General features: G+C 44.6%; 2 protein-coding genes across 4 annotated transcripts in view; both read right to left on the bottom strand.

Moving 5' to 3' along the window:
* Positions 1-18660, bottom strand: part of Palld (palladin, cytoskeletal associated protein) — a 364130-nt gene that overhangs the window by 114733 nt on the left and 230737 nt on the right. The window lies entirely within an intron of this gene.
* On the bottom strand, positions 10642-12290 carry LOC130862683 (phosphoglycerate mutase 1-like). The gene has a single exon (XM_057752405.1). The coding sequence runs from the start codon at positions 12232-12234 to the stop codon at positions 11470-11472; it is 765 nt and encodes a 254-aa protein (XP_057608388.1). The 5' UTR covers positions 12235-12290; the 3' UTR covers positions 10642-11469.

Here is an 18660-nt window from a genome sequence, read left to right as displayed (position 1 = left end):
AAGATGGGCTTGCAGGCTGTCCAGACAGAAAACCAGCTCTGCTAGGCTGGCCTCAGGCTAATGAATGAGATGGGCTGAGGCCACCTGAGGGACTCTCTTATTGGCTACCTGCCCTAGAGGAGAGGTGGATCACTTTGCCTTCACCCTCACTTAAGTGGGAGGGGCTCCAGAGGACCTCTTTGGGGGTGGGTGGGTGGGTCTGAGTCTCTGAAACTTAAGGATGCATGGGAGGGGGTGACCTTCCAAGCCAAGTGACTCTGGGATGGAACTGCCAGCACCATTGTAAGGAATTCCATCCAGGGGGCAGACAGCCTGACTGGTAAGGATCCCCAATTGAGAATGCAATCTGGGATCTAGAGAAGCCGGCCAGAACAGTGGCTTGCAGCTAGAAGGAGGGGCAGGAAGTGGGGGGGGGGGATAGAGGCAACTCTGCTGCTCACTCCACAGATGTCACAGCCAGGTCCTAGGATACAGGATGGGTAGGGTGGGAAAGGCTTTATACTATACCGAGTTTAGATTACTATACCGGGCAGACTTTTAATTACTATAATGATGAGTTTCTGATGGGAAAACCTCTCTCTTTGTACTTCTGCAAAGTGATGAGATTGGCTGGAATTCCACCCAGCACAGGGAAAGAAGAGACCACAAGGCAGGAGTTTGCTGAGGAGGGAGGAAACATGGTGTTCCTATGGGACTGCGGATTCTCTGGGTTCTACAAAGTCGTTTACTGAACACATTACACATCTAATCCTTCCAATAAACTCCATGATGTAATCGCTTTGCTATTTGCTTTTTACGGACGGGGAGACTGATACCCAGAGGAAGTTAAATCATCTATAGGCAAAGTTTCACAGACAGTGGCTGGCGGAGCCAACGTTGAGGCCCAGGCAGTCTCCTGTGGTGTCTAAGCAACCCAGAGTCAAAGTGTAAAACTCAACCAGAGTCAAAACACTGGCTTCCATTTCCAAGATCTGCTTTAATTCTTGACATATGCATATATAAGATATGCAGGTACATTTACTTATAATCATATATATGTAATTTAAAGGTATGCCTTCAATATAAGCTTTGTATTAGGAAGATTGACCATTCTTTAGTGGTGCATGCAGACAGACTTGAGGTAGAATTCTGTGACCATGTGCTCTACTTTAGAATTTGTCGGGGCTTCAGAGATGGCTTGGCAGTTATGAGCACTGGCTTCTCTGCCAGAGGACCTGGGTCCAATTCTCAGCACCCACATGGCAGCTTATAGCTGCCTTCAGTTCCAGTTCCAGGGGTTCTGACACCCTCACACAGACATACATGGAAGAAAAACAACAATGAACATAAAATAAAAAAGAAATAAATGACTTAGAATTTGTCACCACAGTCTCAGGAAACTAGGGCATCCTTATCTTTTGTCTGGAGTCCTTTTGGCAAAACTGGTGACCAAACCACAGGCTTTACCCGTGCTAGGCAAACCCTCCACCATGGAGGCACATCCTCAACTCTCTGTGATAGTTTTGTAGAACCTTTAAAGAATTGGAGGTTTAAGTTAAAATAGGAAAGAAAGCTTCTTGGAGTGACAGGGCTTCGAGCCCTTAAGGATACCAAACTTTGGCCTATGTGAAGAAAGTTAGAACCAAAAGACAAACTCAGACATAGGAGTGGAGGCTGTTGACTAAGCACATTTTTTCTTTTAACATAGCAGTATTTTTCTGTTAGTTCTTTTTTTTTTTAAAAGTGTGTGTGTGTATGTGTGTGTGTGTGTGTGTGTGTGTGTGTGTGTTAAGGGCCATTTGAGGGGTCATATGGAAACCTGCTACTGAAGAAGTTTACACACACACACACACACACACACACACACACAACGAAAGAATTCTAAATGGAGTCACAAAATAATGGGGAAGACAACACCTCAACTAGACATCGCTCACCATCAACTGAAAGCCCCAGTACCAGGAATGCATTGCATCTAGTCAAGCCAGTGAAGGGGGCCCCACAGAAACCATCCAACATCGTTGGCTATTGTCAAGGCTATTAGTTACTCTCGACAAACTGATGGTGAGGTCCTATTGCTAAAGACAATACTTATGTCTCTCACTGAATATGGAGAGCAGAACCGGTATCTACCTAGAGCCTTCACCCCTCCTGACCAGTGTTTGTGACAAAAGCATTTACTCTGCATACCACCAGAGAGGAAGGTAAACACATCAGTCCAGCTACAAATCCTGTGATCTACAATGGTGACTTCTCCACATGACATGCTGCTACAATAGTGGCACAAACTTCATAGGACTAACCAACCATTCTCTAATTGGATTTAAATGAGATGGAACCCATGCACAACATTGTTCAGGTATCCAAGTTACTGAGACCAGATAGGCCATGGGTTTCGGAGAAAACCAAATACTGTTGTTCTCCTAAAGGAGCATTGCAATTCAAAGACTCTTAGCATTCTGCTGTACCCAAAGAACAGTGCCTTGCTCAGTCATCATCAGGGAAGCTTCCTCCTGCAGTAGATAAGAACAAATACAGGGACCCACAATTGGACAATGTGAGAGAGTGAGAAACACTCTTGGAACACTCAGTCCTAAATATGATTTCTTCATCAAACCTCTACCCTCAGGGACCTATGTGGGAGGGGAGGCAAAAAGACTGTAAGAGCCAGAAGTACCTGTAGATGACTTCAAGGAAACTGTCCTCCAGACACAGACAGATGCACATTTGAAATCACAGAGATGGGGACAGCATGCACAGGGCCTGCACGGATGCAAGACAGACAAGTCCCAGTGCTGAGAGGGGGTAGTGGACATGAGCTTCCCAACTCATAACCAAGAAGTTATCTGCAATTGACACCTACTTGCGAAGGAAAAATTAGCTTCTCTAGTGGAGCCTCACTGGGCATGCTAATCACAGTTAAGGCCCCTCAGTAGACAGCCGACATAAAAAGAACTCAATGGCGTTTTGGTAGACTTTTTGTCTCATATTGCTTTGGGAACGTTTTTCATCTTATTGGCCTTTTGCTTGCATGTTATAGTTTCTGATTTTATGTTTTTATGTTTATGTTTGTTCTTTGCTTAGTTGTTTGGTTTGTTTCTTTTGTTTACCTGTTTTCTGAAGAGAGAGATAAAGAAAGGGCATGGAGTTGGCGGGTAGGAAGGGGCAGGATCTGGGAGGATTGGAGGGTGGGAAAAGCATGATCAAAATATATTGGATGAAAAAAATTGTTTTCAACTAAAAAAAAAGTGTGTGTGTGTGTGTTGGGGAAACATTTAAGTGTCAGGGTACTTGTGTGGAGGGAGACAACCTCTCTACGGTTTTGTGAGTGAGTTTCAGGGAGCTCAGGGAACCTGACTGAATTCCAGTCAGGTTTCTGGACCTACTGAACCATCTTGCCACTTCCTCCATCAACTCTTAGTTTTCCTCAGTTCATTAGGGAACGGGTCAAAGGTTATAAGGCTATAAAGTGTTATAAGGTGCTCTGAGGAAACTGGAAAGGGTCTAGCCTCTGCTCTGTATCCAGTATAAGGCATGAGGTAAGTAGAGAGCGGGATAAATCTTTTGGTATCTGAAGACCATTGTATTTACCACTCTTACTCTCAATCAGGCTGAGATGCCAATCCACAGTGGAATCCAGAGCCTTCTACTTTCTGAGACAGACAGGTTTCCACTCAAATAAAAATTAGAACTAAGTCATTTGAACCTTCTATCGATGGAAGTAGCAATCTGTGTTGTCAAGTTCACTGAGGTTCTTGACATTGTAGGGCATGGCCACAAACCCTGTGAAAGTTGATAATCTGATAGGAATGTCAGGTTAGTTACAGTTTAACAGCTTAACACTGCTGAACATGTCCAAAGTTAAGCTAAAAGGGCTTTTTGCTGCTGTTGCAAACCTCGAGTGTCATTTACAACCATTCAAAATTAATATTTAACCAAGCTTATATAAACATATGGAAGGGTGTAAATGGATTGACTTGGCCCTTTGATGCCTGCTCTCTGGAGCAGGTGCTAAAATGTGCTGGAGTTCTCTAGATCTGATTTCCTAGAGAGCATAGAACAAGCAGGGGGAACCGAAGGGAATACACTTTTAATAAAAGTCCTAATTCTTAATAAATCAGAAAAGTGTGAAAATGCCTCCTTATTTATTGTGTTCTCATCAGCTAAGTACACAGCAGCAGTATCTTGATAGAGTGGAGATGCTGGGTTTATGTGGTCCAGTGTGGCAGTCTTAGAGAGAGAGAGAGAGAGAGAGAGAGAGAGAGAGAGAGAGAGAGAGAGAGAGCGCTCTGCTCTGGATTGAGATGACAGTGTGCTCTATCACATGCTAGGTGGCCTCATCCTCTAAGTGAGTCTAAATACGTGCCTAAAATCCCTGCCTCAGGATAATGGGGCTATCATGGTGTTATTGATCCATCCGTCTTTTTGCTGGTCCTGCATCTTCCTGAGTGTGCTATTAGGTATTATTCTAAGATTAAACTACAGCTGGGTTGTACGCCACAGTGTACTCTGGGCTATCAAAATGCTGCGGTGAACACATTGCTCCACCCGTAGGTTTCTTTCTCAAACAACTGGTGCTCGCCCATGGCATTTCATTTCCTAAAACATGACTGATGGGGGGCTGGAGAGACAGTTCAGTGGTTAAGAGCACTGACTGCCCTTCCAGAGGACCCAGGGTTCAATTCCCAGCACCCACATGGTAGCTCACAACTGTCTGAAAAATCCACTTTCAGGGGATCTGACACCTTCACACCAATGCACATAAAAAAATAAAGTTAAATAAACCAAGCATGCTTCCTGGGGATCCTGTGTTAAGAGCTGCACACGGATTCCTTACTTAAAAAAAAAAAAAAAATTACTGTTGGTTCTAATAGCACCCGTCTCCCTCCCGTCGCGTCTCTATGTGGCTTTCTGATGCTACTTGAACCACTTCTCCACAAATCAGCCCTGTAATGCGCTGTAAATCCCTAGGAGGCCAACTTAATAACAGCTAACCGCTGGGCTGCCCTGTTGTGCTGCCATCTTCCTTTGAGATGACCAGATTTAGATTTGAAACTGAAGTTATTAACTGAGTCTCCTGATTTAAATTAACAGCTTCACACCCTGTACTCGCACGTGAGAGCACTTCTAATACGGGGGTAGAATCTAGGAACGAGGAGGGACGTGACTTCAAGCCTGAAGCAGACAGAGGTCCTTTGAGATGTCTTGGAGAATTTCTGAAGTCTTACAGCTTCCCAGAATGGCAGGCAACCTCTAGCCAAGGAGCAAATGTTCAGATTGTTCACCGTGCTCAGAGTCACTTAGTTTGGTTGAATTCTGAAAGTCTTTGAGTTCATCGACACGAAGAAGGAATTTTCCTTGGACATACCGCGTGACTCACACTCGCGTTCTGCAGAGGAGATAGGATGGGCAGTGCACACTCTGTTCTTGCCAGGGACTTAACTTGGCAGCAGGAAGGAAAGCAGGAGCTTCAACCAGCTGTAGCATTGGGAGCAAACAGCAACATTCCTTAGCCTGCACGTTCACACACACATACCCCTAACATCGAACACCTACGGGACTCTCCTTGTTAAACCGGAATCCCACTGGCGAGCCGATTGATTTGCCTGTCTGCTAACTAATTCCACACTAACAGCCTAAATTAAAAGTTAATGAAACATAGTCAGGGCCCCATTAGGCTTCACATGTAATGATCTTTCATGACCAAAAAGGAAAAGAAAAGGAAAGGGAAGAAGGAAAAGCCAGGGCTTCATTTAAAGAGAAATGTCTGGGAGAGCCTTTGGCTCTGGAATGTACCCACAACCCAAATATCCCTGAGTTCAGCCTGGTTCGCCTGCCAAGTCTCCGGGAAGCTGCTTCTCAGAGTCGGAAGAGAAATCCCCATAGGTGTCCTGAGCAGACAGACCAGAGCTCACAGGGCCCTATTGTTTGCGGCTCTGCGGGGTCTGCTTGGGATGAGGGACATCTGCTGGAAAAGACTACTGCACACTTAACAGCTTCACACCCTGTACTGCTAGGAAACTTGCACGTGAGAGCACTTCTAAGAAAGTAGGAGCGGAAGAAACCTACTGTCCCCAAGTCGCCACCTGCTTGCCTTAAAAGCAGGTGCAGGGACATTCAGAATGGACTGCCTGGCTCTCCTTTTATCTGAGTCTCCTCCTCAACGCTTTGATGGTTGCTTCTGGGACTGGTGGCTCCCAAATCTGTCTTATACTCCAACCCAAGTCCCTGCTACTTTCACAGGACTGGGAGTTTGAGCCACTGCCGGCAACACTGTGCAGAGACTGTGCTGAGTTCTGTGGGCTGTCATTGCTGTTGACTTCTGGGAAGTATCTTCCCACTTGTGTTTCTTTGATTCATACGTGTGTGACATTTATTATGTACTAGGAACTGTCTTAAGTACAAATATTAACTTGGAGATTTTTATTTTTTGCGTGTGCACATCTCCGTGTACGTGTGTGAGCACACGCACACAGTTCAGATGTAGCCATTGGTAACGTTTCCTTTATTGCTTCTCAGCTCTGTTTTTTTTTTTTTTGTTGAGACATGATTTAGGGTAGCCCAGGGTGTCTTTGAACAGGGTCAAAGATGACCGTGACCTGATTCTCGTGATTCTGTATATGTGCTGGGATCACAGCCACATACCATCGAACCTGTTTTATTTAATACTGGGTACTAATTTGGGGCTTCATGCATGCTAAGCCAGCCTTCTACAAATGAGCTATATCCAGCCTCACGTTATCTTTTGAGACAGAATTTCTTCCCTGAACCAGGGGCTCACCTATTTGGCTAGTCTGACTTTTTACATGGTGCTGGGAATCTCAGGTCCTCAGGATTTCAAGGCAGACACTTCACCAATAAACCCATCTCCCTAGACCAATTAGATAGTAACGTTTAAAGTCCTCATTGTCGTATTTTCCAGAGCCTCTAATAATGCCCAACATCTGGGAGAAGAGGCAGAGCTGCCTCACCTTGCCATGGCCAGTTGTGTTCTCTTGTTTTCCTTTAAATATTACTTTGTCCTCTGAACATCTTTGTTTCCATTTTTCCTAGTCTCTTCAGGTCTCTGCTCGAATGTCCTCCATTCCCTATTCTCTACACATTTGTGCTGGAGGCTGAGTCTTGTCCAATGCTTGACCTTGTATTCTCTGTAGTTTTGACTTAAAAATGTATCAGATAGAGAGAAGGAAACCCACCTCAAACTCCCACTAAGTATCACAGCATCTAACAATCACAAACCAGTGGTTTTATTCATTTTATTCCATTCTGATATTGTTTAAGGCCCTAAGGGCTAACTGTCACTGTCAAAACATCACATTTTATGGGCTTTTCATCACACACACACACACACACACACACACACACACTCTAGAGGGTGTGGGAAAAGATCTGTGGCTCCTTTTTAGGTATGTTAATATGATTTTGGTATTTAAATAGAATTCATTTTGAGTACTTATAATACAAATCCATTTCTTGGCTCTTTAAAAACCATATCCATGCAGGCTTGTACACTTTCAATATATAGCCTCTGACTGTGGACACTTTCCACAGGTAACTACCAGGTCTATCCAATGACTACCTGCAGTAGGGAAAAGAAGGCGGTAGGGTAAGAGAGAATACTGGCTCATTTTGTGCAGGGGGAAAAGAATCTCAGAGACTACAATGGGGTAGCTAGATTGGGTAGAAGAAAAAATTGGTAAAATATTTATTTAGCTTCAGAGTTTTCACAAGGCTGAGACTAAGCCAGATGGATGTGAGTTTTCAGGAATCATCGCTGTAGGCAGCACACCTCAAGTTTTCTCCCAACAGCATGGGTGGGATTGGCAGGAAAGTTTTTAATCTACCTCTACTCCACAGCAATGAGGAAATGATAACAGGCATTAACGAAACAATATGAAAAGTGTACAGTGGCTACACGTCAAGAAAAAGAGGCATGACAAGAATTACGTTAGAAAGCAAGGAGCAAAGGGACGCAAAGGGACAATGACCAAGGCTGAATGGAGACGATATCTACTGAGACTGAGAGGTTCTGTGTTGAGAACACTGTAGGGGATCATTCTGGAGACAAGCCGCTGGTTATAGACATCACAGAAGCTCCTATAGGATTGCAGTTGCTGCAGCAAGGGAAGGTAGACTTTGGCACAGCAGAGTTTTCTATGTGGTGCTCTGGATGGCAAAGAAGTCACAAAATCTGATGTGTTTGTGAGAAGAATAAGAGTCTCTTTTTCTCTCAGTGTTTGTGCAAATGTGTGTGTGTGTGTGTGTGTGTGAGGGAGAGAGAGAGAGAGAGAGAGAGAGAGAGAGAGAGAGAGAGAGAGAGAGAGAGAGAGAGAGAGAATTCTTTGTTTTGGATTACTACAACAAGAAAAAAAAGTAAGTATTTTAGCCCTGAAATGTAATTTGGGGTACTGTGATAGTATGGATCAGTCACTGTGGAACCCACAATCCACAGGAGATTAGGAAAAGAAGACAGTCTGATGCCTGGTGTTTGACTTTAGAAAAATTCACACGATCCCGTTACTTCATGCTGGATGTTTTCACAATGTCTCCCAGTGCCAATAAAATGAATGACTGAAAAACTGAATGTCAGTGTATTTTTCAAGTGTTGGGAGCAGGTCCTGATTTCCTCAATGAGTCATGTGAGCGTGGCTAGCCATCATTTCATCTTTCTGAACTCAGTTTCTCATCTGTAAAATGTAGATAATCTTTGACAGGGAGTGTGGAATAGATGATCTTCTATTTTGAGACATTTAAAATAGTGCTTCACTGCTAGGCAAAAACTGTCATATAAATATTTATTATGTGTATCTACCAATGTGCTAGCACCAAAAACCCAAACATCACCAAAGACAGCTCAGTCCTTAGGGAATTCAGCAACATAAACCATTGCTGTGAGCCACGGTACACCACCCAAGCACAGACAGACACGTTAGCTTCTACTTTGCTGTTTTATGTTTGTACTCTAAGTCCCATAAGTAGGATAAATACAATGACTATATTGATTACACTAGGTGCTTCATTCATCTGTCATAAGCTACGGCAGAGTTATAACTTGTATCGTATCCTTAGAGATTAGGATGCTCTTTAAGAGACGGTTGGGTGACGTGTCTGTTCGAAAGTGCCCAGACTCCCATTCAGTAAGACAGAAACAGAGACGATCTCACTTATCACCTTTTACAGCGAAACACAACACAAACCAAACAACCCAGAGATCACAGCATGTGGAGACGTATCTACCAAAACACATTCAGGAAATATTGGCCAGGCAGAAAGTTCTCTTAACATCCATCTTCCCCGTTTCCTTTTCCTTGTATATCCCTCACCACGCCCTCTCAAAGTCCGTCCACCAGACCCACAATGGCTCGTCTAGCGGCCCCCTCTGAGTTCTTCAGGACTGATTAGGAAATACCTTGAGAGCTCTGTAAGCCATAAGAGGGGCGTTTGCTGTCCCTCCAACCCAGCTGCATCTCTGAATTACAGTGCTGGGACAGTGACTCAGAGAAGAGACAAGGCTCCACGTTGAGTGCTTCTTAGTCAGTGGTGCAGGATCAGAGTCCTCAAGTCCCCAGCTGTGCACAGTGCGGCAACATCTGGGCTTCTGTGATGAGGCATTGTCTCAGAGGAAACAAGGTACTATTGAATTTGTGTAGAAGCAAGGACTTTTTTAAATGTATAAGGAGAAAAAAAGGAAATACGCTGTTAGGTTAATGCCACTCTTGTTACTTTTCTATTGCTGTGATTAAATACCGCGACAACAGCAAAGAGAGAGGGGGCTCTATTTTGGCTTGTTGGTCAGGATGAGATACAGTCCATCATGACAGGCGAGGCAGGATAGGCAAGGATGACAGCAGGGGCATGAGGCAAGCTTGCGACAGGCATCAACTGTCAGGAAACAGAATAGGAAGTGAAGCCAGGCTATAAGACCTCAAAACCATAGCAAATATTCTCTTCAGCTTAGCATGAAGATAAAATTTTATCGAATCAGATACAATAAAGTATATGATGGTTACTACATGGTGTTGATGTGGGACTCACCTAAAAACATAGAGATTTCTGGGGATGGTGCAGCACACTTGTTATTCTAGTGCTTGGAAAGTGGAGGCAGGAGGATTTCTGTGCATTTGATGTAAGTCTGAGCTACACGGTGAATTTCAATTTTAACATCTGAAAAAATCAACTGTTGTAACTCACTGTGTTCTTGAAACCTATATGATTATCTCAATAAAGGTTGGGGAAAGGTTATGACTAAATCCAGAATCCCAACAAAAATAAAAACCCCAAATCCCAAGTGAAGTAGAAATAGAGTCAAGCTTTATTAACTGATAAAGGGGGCCTGTGAAAATACTCAGCTAACATTAAATAAACTTAATAGTGAAAGACCGAAGGCCTCCTCCTCAGAAGGCAAGGGTGTCTGCTTTTAACACTGATGGCCAACATTTTCCAGAAGGTTCTGACCACTGTAATATGGCAATAAAAATGATGGCAGCATTCTAGTTTGGAAAAAAGGAAGCAAGGCTTTGTGCCAACACCATTGTGTATGTAGAAAAGCCAACAGAAGGTGGCTAGAATCAGGGACGTAGTTTAACAAAGTAACATATTACAGAATCAATATGCATGCAAATTAATTATAGTCTTTTTTTTTTTTTTTTTTTTTTTTTTTTTATTGCACATCACTCCTTTATTATACTGATCTGGAAAAGAAGATTTAGTATGCCCAAAACAAGTTCTGGACCCACACGGTAGGGTCAAGCAGCTGGAACATGATTCAGACAGCGAAAGACAAAACCGTGGACATGATCAAGGGGCACTTCACCTCTACAAGACAAGGCAGAGGGGTCCTAACACACAGTAAGAGACACTCCTGTCCCTTGAGGACAAGGAGTTTATCCCACTTGATATGAGGAATGGCTTATTTTCTGGTGACCACATAGACTATTTCAATCACCACTAGAAACCTCAGAGGGGTTTTTGTGTACTGATAAATATGTATGTACTTCTGTTTTTGTAAAAGTAAATGTAACACATAGACTTGACAGGATTGATCCCAACCTTCGGGGGCCAGCAGCTCCTTTAGGCTCAGAGAGGAAGTGACTACAGCCCCAGTTACCTAACTGCAGAAGAGTGCAGGACAGGCTTCTCACTGGTCAGGCCACAGCATGGTTCCTCCCTGACCTCCTAAAGCAGACCCTTGTAAACAAAGGACTAAGAAACCTGTAATTACTACCTCTCAATTCTCCTGGGAAGAGGAACTGTCCCTGGATGTGGACCAAGAACCTGCACCCTAGAGATGTTACTCTGACTAGATTCTATGAAGGGAGTGGGTGCAGGGGATAAAATACTAAAAATGGGAGCCACGGGTCCCCATCTGCAGCTACAACTTAAACTTAAGATCCTAAACATGGAGTCAGTGACGTGACGGGTGCTGGGAAGGGCGCAGGAGGCAGACAGGCAGGGAGGAGGGTCTCGGGGCAGAAATCTGTCTGAGCGCCTTCACTTCTTGGCCTTGCCCTGCGCGGCCACAGCTTCCATGGCTTTCCGCACGGTCTCTTCATCTCCCAGGAACTGCATGGGTTTAACGGGCTTCAAGTTCTTGTCCAATTCATAGACAATGGGAATGCCAGTTGGCAGGTTCAGCTCCATGATGGCCTCTTCTGAGAGACCCTCCAGATGCTTGACGATCCCCCGAAGGCTGTTGCCATGGGCCGCAATCAGGACTCTCTTCCCCTCTTTGATCTGAGGGACAATCTCTTCATTCCAGAAGGGCAGTGCTCTGGCAATAGTGTCCTTCAGGCTTTCACAGGACGGCAGCTGGTCCTCAGTAAGGTCTGCATACCTGCGATCCTTACTGATGTTGCTGTAGAAGGGATGGTCAGGCTCCATTGGCGGTGGTGGGACATCGTAAGATCGCCTCCAGATCTTTACCTGTGCCTCACCATGCTTAGCAGCAGTTTCTGCTTTATTGAGACCAGTCAGACCCCCATAGTGTCGCTCATTGAGGCGCCAGGTCCTCACCACTGGCAGCCACATCTGGTCAATGGCATCCAGGACTGTCCAGAGGGTCCGGATTGCTCTCTTCTGCACGGAGGTGAAGCAGATGTCGAATTCATAGCCAGCATCTCGCAAAGCCTGTCCGCCGCGCTTCGCCTCCTCGTGGCCCGCCAGGCTCAGGTCGGCGTCGTACCAGCCGCTGAAGCGGTTCTCCAGGTTCCAGGCACTCTCGCCGTGCCGGATGAGGACCAGCTTGTAGGCGGCCATGGCGATAGGCAAGGGGATGCAGCAGAGACTGAGGCTCGCTGAGATTCCGCTCACAGCCCGCCTTAATTATAGTCTTAAACACAAGGTATGACACAACCAGAAACTGAAATTTATTTATTTACTTTTTTTTGTTTTGTTTTGTTTTTGAGACAGGACCATGCAGTCCAGGCCTGTCATCTAGGGTAGCCTTGCTCTCCTGTCTCTGCCTCCTGATTGGTGGGACTAACTAAGGTATGTGGTGCCATCACCAGGCAGAAACTTAGACTTGAAAACTCATTTCCAACACCATAACTTTGTATTACACGCCTATAAATGATTAAAGAAATAGCTCAGTCCAACACAAGATGCAGATGACGGCTACAGAGTAACTATGAGCAGAGTGGAAACAACTCTAAGAGTTGACTAAATGGAGAGGTATCCTTAATTCACAAGGGAGAACACTCGCAGCTTTAAACACATCGCTTCTCCTCCTTTAAACATACCGATGTCAACAAACTGATATGTAGATTCAGCACATTTCTGGTGGAAACTGATAAGCCAGTTCTAAAACTCTGCAGCAATACAAAAAGATCCACAGAAGCCAAAATAATGTTGAAACAGAGCAAAGCTCAGTATCTCACACTGTTTGATTTTAATTTGCACTATAAAGCCATGATGACCCAAACTGTAAAATATAAGCATCAAAAAAAAAAAAAAAAAAAAAAAAAGACAAACAGACCAATGGAATAAGACCTAGGGGGTAGGGCTCCTATGCTGGCAACGGATTCCTCACAGTTAGAATTAAAGGAGAAACGAGGCTTTAAAAGGAACAGTTCTAGAACAACCTGATACATAAAGAAAAACAAACTATATGTACCAAGAACTTCAATCAGCATCTCAGACCACAGAAAAACGTTCACTGAAAATAGACCCAACCTCTGAACAACGGTAGGAGATCAACCACTGTGAAAACCTGGGGTGGAGTGGGGGCAGTGGGGCCGGAGAGGTGGCTCAGAGGTTAATAGCTCTGCCTGCTCTTCTAAGGACTCAGGCTCAGTGCCCAGCAGCCACCCAATGGTCCACAACTGTCTCTAAGTCCAGTTTCAGAAACTGAAAGAAAACCTCCTGATTCCGAGACAACGTTTGGAAAGCACAGGGTGGATGAAGGACTCACACCTAAAATCTAGAAGTAATATAACAAGACACTCAGTAGGGAGAAGGCAAACAATTCAGCTAAAAACCAGGCAAGGGCTACCAAGGGCGGTTGGTTAAGGAAAACACATAGGGATGGGGAGGGGGGCCGAAGCACCCAAAGGAGATGTTTACCTCACAGGCATCGGGAAAGCGCAAATTCAACTGTAACACAATCTCATTACCCACGCCTTAAAATGCCTAGATTGTAAGAAAAACTGATGGTACCAATGTTGGTTTTGACACATAATAACGGGAGATCTCAAGCAATGTTTGTGAAAAACTGAAGTGAGACAACCCTGGCAGTGAAAATTTCTTTTTAAAAGTTTTGCTCCTGTGGACTTAGCTAGGCATACCACTCCTGTTTTGTTTTTTTATCCTGGAGAAAAAGGCTAAGTCAATCAAATGGCTTTACCTGTGACAATAAGACAAAAGTTAAATCGACGGCAGTTTAAATAATAGCTGAATGGATAAAACAAAACTTGGCAATAAGATACTATAAATAAAACTAAGTTCACTGAGAAAGAGGGTCTGAAGAGATGACTCAGTTGGTCAAGCATGAGAAAGCCCAGAGACCAGAGTTCAGATCCCTGAACTTAGCCTGTGGGAAAGACGGGTGTGATGTTGTCAATCTTTAGCCCTAGCATGTGGAGGTGGCGGGGGTAGATCTAGGCACTCTCTAGCTAGCTAGCGCAGCTAACAGTGAGCTCCTGGTTTGGTGACAGACCCTTCTCAGTGATAGAGTCAATTAATGGTGACCATTGGTCTCTTCATACACGCACATTCATGTGCTCCTGAACACACGTGCATTCACACACAATGCACACACGTAAGAAAAAAAATGAAATGCTTACACACACACAACTCAAGATCAAAATCATTATGCTGAGTGAAAAAGGAAGACAGGAAAAGAAGCACATGCCTTGTGATTCCCTTTTCATAAATCTCTAGAAAAAATGTAAATAGGCATATAGCGATAGGATAGAAAGGGATGTGGGGGAGGGCGAGGATGACAGAGATCTGCGGGAATATTGGAGATGATGCGTATGCTTTCCAAGGCTGCATCCATACAAACCTCATGCGACTATCTACACGAAATATGTGCTGCGGGTTGTATGTCACTCAACCTTTCGAAAGAGATGACAATACACCTGTAATGAAAATATTCCACAGGATCCCGAGGGTTTGGCTCAGAGGTTGAGCCTGGTTGCTGGCAGGAAGCCTTGCATGGCCTTGAGTGGATTTGCAGCCCAAGGGGAACCTTACCAAGGATGTGAGGACTGGAAGTAAGATTAATGCTAACAATGGCAAGGCCAGGGTCACGGGGTTTCTGGGACATGGGTCAAAGTTCTCGTTCTTGAGCTGGGTGGTGATGTAGGGCCCTTGTCTTACATTCCTTCATTACATATGCATATATATGAATTCTTCATATGTGTTCTTGTTCTTTCATGTGGTTTACTTTAAATATTTTTTTTTCTCAAAATAAGAAAGAAAACAATGGCTTGAGGAGGGCACATTAAAAAAAATGTGACTCAGCTAGTGATAGGCACATTTCCAACTCTTGTCCTCAGAGCTATACAATGCTGAGGAAAGGGAAATTGAAATGATACGTGGTTCAATTGAAAATGAAGTTTTAATAAATAGACTCCAGAAATGTCCGGAGCATTTAAGGCACACTTCCTAAATGTGAGAATGAGAAGGGAAGCTGACTAAATACTATCTCGAGTTGGGTGTGTACCTATGACCTTTCAGAACACGCGGGAGAGCAGCCAGGGAGGTGGGCAGCAGGAGGAGGTGGGGCATGGAAGATATCACTGCCGTCAAGGGCGAGAGGTGAAGTTACACACAGACAACCTCAGGAGGTGTCTGAAGATGAAGTCTGGGATTAGTACGTAAGAATGGTTTACAGCACAGCCTCTGGAATTTACCCCAGTTGTGTGTCTGTGGTCTTCCTCATGGATCTCCCACGATGCGAAATACCGTGAGACTTAAGGGAGGCAATGCCCACCTAGTGCTAACTACCATGCCAGACAGGCCATGGGCACCCCTGTAATTATTGCTGGCATGTTAAATCTGTACACTTCAGATCCTGCTATTGAGTCTTAGTGGTCAAATAAAGACATCCAGTTTTTAAAGAGACTTCATTGTATCCGAGCTTGGATTGCATAGAAATCCTTGCCAGTCACAGATTTGGAGTGTATTTTTCAGTCTTGAGTTTTGCTGTCCCTAGGACTTGAGTGGATAGGGGTGGGCTCCATTGGAAGGAACCAGCTTCCAGTTCTCAGAGTCCAAACAATCCCAACTTCATGGTACTAATATTTAAAGAGAATCCTCTTGCACTCTGAACTTGTGGGAGAGTGTCACTGGTAGAAGGGTAAGATGGCATGGAGCCACGATGGTGGCCTCATTCTGAAACACTGGACTTCAGGATGATGTAGGCTGGGGACATACCCCACACGGGGATGCGAACAGAGTAGCTCTCTCCTTCCACCTCTCCTCTCCTTCTTTCCCTTGCTCACCCTCTTCTCTTCCTTGTTCTTTTGTCTTTTCTCCATGGCACTTAGTGATACTTCTGCTGTGTGCGTGTGTGGTTTGTGAGGCAGACTCCAGGTTCTTGTGTATGCTAGGCAAGTCTTCCATCAGTGAGCTATACTCCAGTACACTTCCTCTTGTGTTTATTTATCCAGTACAAATTCCAGAGATGAAGCCATGGAACAGGTAGATGGGATGTATTTTTCCACTTGCACGTTGCATGGGTACCAGGCATGTTTACAGAACCAGGGCATGTATACTATGCAGAGTACACAGTTTGAACTGTGCACGAGTATTACTCATAGGCTAGAGACTGTCTCCATACACCAGCTTCCCACTTAACAGTGTCTACAGAAATGATCAGAGCTCAGCCCCAAACTCAGTGTGGTACCCTGGCACTATGTCTTGGGCACCATCACTTTATGATTGTGTGGAGGAACGTTAGTGACTTTCTGGTACCATTTTATAACGTGAGAGACTTGGAGATACATGCAAATGGCATACCACTAGGGCCAGGGAGACAGCTCAATGGATAAAGTCCTTGCTACGCAGGTCTGGAGACTGGAGTTCAGATCCCCAGAGGTCAAGCAAAAGCTGGGGTTGGGGGAACAGCATCTTGCCTGTAATTGCAGCACTCAGTAGGCAGGACAAGGACTCCCGTGGCAAGCTGGCTGGCTAGCTAGCAAGCTGAAACAGTGAATTCTGGGTTCAGCGAGAGATCCTGACTCAGAAAGTAAAGTGCTGAGTGTGTAGGAAGACACCCCATATCAGCCTTTGGCCTACACACACACACACACACACACACACACACATACACACACAACCCACCTGCAGCCTAACACCCCTCTCCACATCCAAAACCACATTTACAATCATACACATTGCATGCACATCCATGTACACACACACACACGCACGCACGCACGCACACTATAACCAAGACAGAAATAAAAACTGATCATTTGAAGATTGGGAGAGAGAGAGAAAGCTAAGTGTCACTTGGAATTGATCAGCGATAGCTTGGCGCTGTATATGAAGCTAGAGGTGAAGAGAGTGAAGCCCAGCAGTCAGTGGCATCTCTGTCCTTACACTCCCAGCATGCTTAAAACCATTACCCTCTGGACCGTGATGAGATCATATGCTTGACATACTAGCCAATCTGTTTAGTGGAGGGGATTCTATATGCTAATCAGCCATAAATTGATGGGCATGTCTGTGCTCATTGTTATTCAAAGCGTGGTTTCGGTTTTTACCGGAAAACAGGTTTCTGCTTATGAAAGCATATTTTCCCACCCCTGGTATAATCTTTAATGTCATCTTGGGTGTTCTCTAGTGATCAGTACATGACGATGGCATGCTCGGTTCCTTACCTATCTCCCAGGTGCCGTGGGTGGCTCTCCAGATTGCTGAGCAGCGAAACTTTAAAACTTCTAGGCCCACCCTTCAGACAAGGACCACCAGAAGTGTGACCAAGGAGGGCGGCAGAGGCAAGGTGGGTGGGTGGCCCTGAGGGAATCCAATGTAAAGAATGCCACAGTTGGGCATATTTGACAGGTGACGGCTAAGAACAAATACACCCCAACTCTCATCAGCAGACTGCTGGATAGAGACAATCTCAATTACAGAACTATCTGTACACTGCATACATCCACTGTTGGTTCCAAAGAGGGCCAGTGTTAGGCCAGCAATCCTTGGGTCAGGAGGACATAGCTTCCCCTACCCTATGTATGTGTATAGGTGCATACCTTCCAGGTTTGGAACAACCGTGAATGTTTAAAGTTTAGGGGAAGAGCAAATACATGTTCTTGTCCCTTGTTTTAATTCTGCCCTCAAAATGCATTGAGATGTTTAGTGTGTCCTGCTGCAACAGGCTAGAATCCTTCTATAGCAGGGGTACTCACAAATTATTGTTTGGGAGTGTTTCGCACGCTAGATCTAGGGATACCCACCAAAGGTATATGCTGGCTGTGTATGACAAAGACAGTGAAACACGTATTTGCTTCTCAAGTATATATTCTATGGATATGTGCTTGTCAGTATGAGTGACGGTATGTTATCTGTGTGGGGTGCCCTTTGAAGAGGGTGTTAGCTCCCATGGGGCTGGAGTTACAGGTGACTGTATGAAGTCTCCCATGGGTGCTGGCTTCTGAACTCAGGTCCTCTGGAAGAACAGCAGGGGCTCATAAGTGCTGAGCCATCTTTCCAGCACAAAATATGTACTTTTGGAATAACTTTAAAAACTTTGGATGAATTTCTATTTGTATTGGAGATTTCAAAAACTATATTCTGATTTTTAGGAACTTGTTGATTGGTTCCTTACCTCTGGCTGTGTAGGAAGTTTATAGTAAATAGGGTTTTTTAGTACAACTTTGGGTTCTTAAGGGGAACCTGCTTGGTTCAGGGTTAATTTTATTCTTTTCTATCACTATGTAGCTGAAGCTAGTCTTGAACTCTTTTTTTTTTTTTTTTTTTTTTTTTTTGTTTGTTTGTTTTTTGAGTCAGGGTTTCTCTTTAGCTTTGGATTCTATCCTGGAACTAGCTCTTGTAGACCAGGCTGGCCTCAAACTCACAGAAATCACTTGCCTCTGCGTCCCGAGTGCTGGAATTAAAAGCGTGTGCCACCATTGCCTGGCTCTACCCTTGAACTCTTGCTTCTCCTGCCTTCACCAAACTGTATGCCGAGATTACAGTAGTGTGCCACCATGCCCAGTTTTGTCTAATGCT

The sequence above is a fragment of the Chionomys nivalis genome, chromosome 20 (genome assembly GCF_950005125.1).
Source record: "Chionomys nivalis chromosome 20, mChiNiv1.1, whole genome shotgun sequence".
In the NCBI taxonomy this organism is placed as follows: Eukaryota; Metazoa; Chordata; class Mammalia; order Rodentia; family Cricetidae; genus Chionomys; species Chionomys nivalis.
The sequence above is the reverse complement of the archived record's forward strand: the minus strand, read 5'-3'. Positions and strand labels throughout refer to the sequence as shown.

Bases quoted from the DNA above. Each gene is read 5' to 3' on its own strand.
- LOC130862683 (XM_057752405.1), bottom strand. From the start codon at position 12,234: ATGGCCGCCTACAAGCTGGTCCTCATCCGGCACGGCGAGAGTGCCTGG.